This window comes from Camelina sativa, chromosome 9, assembly GCF_030686135.1.
Source record: "Camelina sativa cultivar CO46 ecotype springtype chromosome 9, ASM3068613v1".
Taxonomy (NCBI): domain Eukaryota; kingdom Viridiplantae; phylum Streptophyta; class Magnoliopsida; order Brassicales; family Brassicaceae; genus Camelina; species Camelina sativa.
In genome coordinates, this window is record NC_141888.1 from 2,872,688 (window position 1) to 2,877,740 (window position 5,053).

A 5,053-nucleotide genomic window follows, 5' to 3' on the forward strand; every position below is an offset into this window, starting at 1 on the left:
GTTCAAAAGATTTTGGGAATTTTGAAAAAGATAAAAATAAGAGGGGAAAAGAGCTAAAAAGAGGGAAAGCACTAGCAAGAACTCGAAACAACAGAGCAAACAGGTGGTTTTATCCCGACGCTGGCGAGCAGGAGCTCCACCGACGCCGGAACAGTTTAGACTGGAGGTCGCCTCGATAACTTCGCCTGGGAGAGAAAAAATTGTGGTTCTATCTATAAAGGAATAGGAACATCTAATTTTTAATGTACAATATCTATAAAGTAATTTGTGTTACATAACTTACATATATATGTGTATCAAAATTTAAGCGAGTGAAGCATAAGAGAAAATTAATTTTGACAGGTGATCTACAATTAGTTTATTGGTCTTCATCGAAACCTGGGTACAAAAAGAAAATTTGAAAGACATTTTGAATTGCAAAAATTGTCTTTGAAAAAAGTATAAAATATTTCCAAGTAAGAATCTTCTACCTTCCTGGCCACTTCACTAAAGCCCGGTGGGAAGATTCTGCGACTCTCAAACCTCTTTCAATATAATTGATTTAAGTGAATATCTGTCCTAATTTATGGTAATAATTAAAATCAGATATTCCCTTTCTTTCTCTCTTTTGCATCCACTAAATTTTAGAATAATTATTCAACTTTTTGAAATTCAATATAGAAAAATTTCTTGATCAATCGTTATCTCTCTCTCGACGTCGTGCGACTATACATATAAAAAATCTTAAGCCTAGCTAGTATATGCTTCTTTGAATTATATTGAATCTCAATTCCTTTAGAAAATAATTATTATATAAATTTAAGAAGGTGGTGGAAGAATATTTTGTTTTTTTGGCAACGACTCTAAATTACCCTAAATGTACTAAAACGTTCACTATTGATTCCTTTCATATAATGCGGTGGTGATTCCATATATTTATATAACTTTGTCGAAATGTTAGCTTAGATCATCAACAGCTTAGATCATCGATTTATAGCAGAATTAGGAAACTGAGTTTATGAAACTTTTATGAAACTGAATTCACAAAAGTATAAGCTATATATGTGAAGTGGTGAACCAACAAAAGCGGAATCTAAGATTAAAAACAATCAATCGCTTTAATAGATATATATAATTTAAGACTTTGTTTTCATACCCATTTGTTCTTTATAACAAGTTTCCATATATTCCCTTTTGCTCGGCTGCTTTATATCCTCCTCTTTTTCTCCTTTAGCCTCTCTTTTCTCTTTCTTTCATATAGAAATCTTGTATTATGAAATAGATTAATTTGACAAAAGAAGTGACTAAAAACTAAGCAGAATATGAGGAAAAAAAATATCCTACCAAAAAAAATATATAATAAGAGAAGAAAAATAAAAACGAATCAAGCTATTGTATTTGATGATTTTATTGCATTAACCATGAGGAATAAATATTTCTTGTAAAAAAAGATTGAGACCATAGGTCGATAATTTTTTTGCGCTATGACAGCAAAAAAAAATTGTTTGTGCAGCAAAAATAATGAAAAAGTATTTGTTTACACATAATATATTTATGTCATACATATTACCATCATATTATTACTATTTCCACTCTCATCAGTTTAACTTCAATCTTTGTCCAAAATCCTAAGTTGAAAAAGCCAATAGATATTCTAAACAAGCATACATATATGATTAGGTATGTTGTTTAATTAAGCTTCATGAAACCATATATATGGTAACTTTTGATTAAAACTTTTTGAGAGTCGCACAATTTAGTAATTGACTCATTTGAGAAGAGGAACGATTTCTAACAGTGAGAAGCCTCTCTCTCTCTAGAACATATCCTGGCTCTCTGTCTCTCTCTCTATATATATATATATATATTTATATACATGTGTGTCAGTGTATGTGTGTGTATGGTGACAGATCATTTTATTCCCTTCCTTTGAATTGAGCCCTCTAAAAAGGACAGGAACCTCCTCGTGATCCTCCTTGTGTCCACAACCTAACATTTTATTCCCCTTTTCCTCTATCTTCTTCTTCATTCTCTCTTCTTCTCCAAACCCTAGTTTTCACAATCCTTCAGAATCATTAAATATTTCTGAAGAAACATTTAGCATATACATATATATATATATCATCTGAAACTTTAAGCCACCACAAATTCTTCTTGATTCCTTGATCATTTTCTTATAACTTATATATATTCTTCTTATAAATATAGAGAGTATATAGGCTAAATATATATATGGCTTCCTCATCAGAACTAAGCTTGGATTGCAAGCCGCAAAGCTACTCTATGCTTTTGAAATCCTTTGGAGATAACTTTCAGAGCAATCAAACCACGCAAAAGCTCGAAGATCTTCTTTCTCGCCTCGACCAAGAACGTCTTAAGATCGATGCCTTCAAGCGTGAGCTCCCCCTTTGCATGCAACTGCTTAACAATGGTACATATACACACTTACAAATGTTTTGATCTACATTTATAGCTGTGTATAATATGAATGACAAAAAAATTCCTTTATCACAAAATACCTAACTAGAACCATGAGTTGTTATAACTTAAACGTATAGAAGAGTTTTTGAATTTCTTTTTACTTTTTTTGAAAAGATCTTTATTCATTAGTTTAAGTATTTAATTCATAAAAATCAGAGCTTGCTTTTGATTTCTTTGAATCACAAAACTTTTGCTTCCCCCATCACTGAAATCAACAAATCTCATTAAAGTGATTTAAAGGTTAAGGTTCATGTTACATATCTCTTTCATATTTTAATTTACTTTATCATCTTTTAATTTTTCTTTTTCAGCTGTCGAAGTTTACAAACAACAACTAGAAGCATATCGAGCAAATAGTAATAACAATAACCAAAGTGTGCCCACAAGACCAGTTCTTGAAGAGTTCATACCCTTAAGGAACCAACCCGAAAAACCTAATATCAAAGGAAATAATTGGATGACGACCGCTCAGCTTTGGAGCGAATCCGAAACCAAACCAAAAAACATTGATTCAACTGCTGATCAATCTCTTCACAAAGACGAGATTGCTAGTAGTCCAAAACTTGGTCATTTCGACGCGAAACAAAGAAATGGAAACGGCGCTTTTCTTCCCTTCTCTAAGGAACATTCTTTGCCTGAATTAGCTCTATCTACGGAGGTCAAGAGGGTCTCTCCAACCAGCGAACATACTAATGGCCATGACGGTAATGATGAGAGCATGATCAACAATGATACTAACAATAATAATAATAATTCAAACACCAATGGAGTTTCTTCTACAACGAGTCAAAGTAATAGAAAGGCACGACGTTGCTGGTCGCCCGACTTGCACCGAAGATTTGTCCAAGCTCTTCAAATGCTTGGTGGGTCGCAAGGTACAAATACACTTATTCTAGTTAACTTAGTATTAATTTGATGTAGGTTTGCCATGGTTTCTCACAAAAATGTCAAGTAGTAAGAATGATTTTTTTTTATCCCACCATGATATTCAATTCGCCAAATACTGTACAAAACTATATTGTAAACTATATACATATCAAGATATATAATTAGAGGTTTATTCGAGTTTTAGGGTGAAAATGAATTAAAATGGTGGTATATGGATCAAATTACCCCGATTTAGGTTTTGCTAAGGTTCATCTCTCTTAGGCATAAATTTAAAATTTTCAGAGTATTTAAGTTCGTAGTTGGAGTTTTCTGTAGCTATTTGTCAGTTGATAAAAAAAAAACTAACTAAAGTGAAATTGAATATTCGATAGATCAACTTGAAAAAAAACATTACATACAAGAGATAAATGTATCGTTTAGTTTATACATCATTCAAATATATCGTTAGTTTTCAAACAAAGTTGAATTTTAATTCGATTTTCTTTTTTTAAGAATCAAAATACTCATATGTATGGTTTGATATCACACTGCAGTGGCTACACCAAAACAGATAAGGGAACTTATGAAAGTTGATGGTTTGACCAACGATGAAGTCAAAAGCCATCTCCAGGTAACCTAAATCTCAAGTCACTACAATATGCTTACAACTTTTTTTGTTTTAACTCATAGTTTTATTAACTAACTAGTTTTATTAACTAATGATGTATTTAACTTTAAACAAAACAGAAGTATCGGCTTCACACTAGAAGACCAAGCCCAAGCCCACAAACGTCGGGTGGACCAGGTCCTCATTTGGTCGTCTTAGGTGGCATATGGGTGCCACCGGAGTACACCACCGCACACGGTGGCACTCCGACTCTCTACCACCACCAAGTCCATCACCATCACACCAGCACGGCAGGGCCGCCTCCACCACACTTTTGCTCATCCCAAGAATTCTACACAACTCCACCGCCTCCGCAGTCACTCCACCACCACCACTTTCAAACGTTCAACGGCTCATCCGGTGCCGCCTCCACCGACTCAACTCATCATCAGTTAACGGATAGTGCCGCAGATGAAGAGAAGTCGCCGGAGAGTGGTGGTGGAGAGAAAAAAGGGTTGGCTGCTCTTAGGGAAGAAGGTGAAGACCAAAGCAATGTTAATGGAAGTGAAATAACTCTAAAATTCTAAAAAACAAATTCGTGATCGTTAATTAATTAGAGGAATGAGGTCCTAGGGTTAGGGTTTGTGGGTGGCTACGTAACTTATTATATTGCTTGTATCTCTCTCTATATACTTCTCATCAGTAGAAAAAACGAATCGTAGGAGGCAGCGAGTGTTTTTTCTCGAATATTGTTAATTATTATAATTAATCTCTTGTTGAATAATATGTCATTTAGAAAATTCATTATGACCATAAGAAAAGAAGATGTATCCAATGGACTATTTTTGTCATTTATATACTACTAGATGAGGACCCGCCCGATGTGCGGGTACAAAATTTTATAAATTAAATTAAATTTAAGAAAAATAAAATTTGTTGTATGTTATTTATAAAATTTATTTTTGTTAAAATACACTTATTTATATCGATTTACTACTCTTTTATGTATGTTACTATTAAAAATGTTTTTTTATACACCTAAATATACTCTATGTTACAAATATATTCTTTATCACCACCTAGAAAATGTCTATATGAACATATTAAGCCAACTATTTA

General features: G+C 33.1%; 1 protein-coding gene across 1 annotated transcript; it reads left to right on the forward strand.

Moving 5' to 3' along the window:
• Positions 1–1,721: 1,721 nt before the first annotated feature.
• Positions 1,722–4,734, forward strand: LOC104710262 (myb family transcription factor EFM). The gene is made up of 4 exons (XM_010426840.3): positions 1,722–2,410; positions 2,772–3,335; positions 3,882–3,958; positions 4,075–4,734. The coding sequence occupies exons 1-4, from the start codon at positions 2,212–2,214 to the stop codon at positions 4,519–4,521; spliced, it is 1,287 nt and encodes a 428-aa protein (XP_010425142.1). The 5' UTR covers positions 1,722–2,211; the 3' UTR covers positions 4,522–4,734.
• The last annotated feature ends 319 nt before the right edge of the window (positions 4,735–5,053 follow it).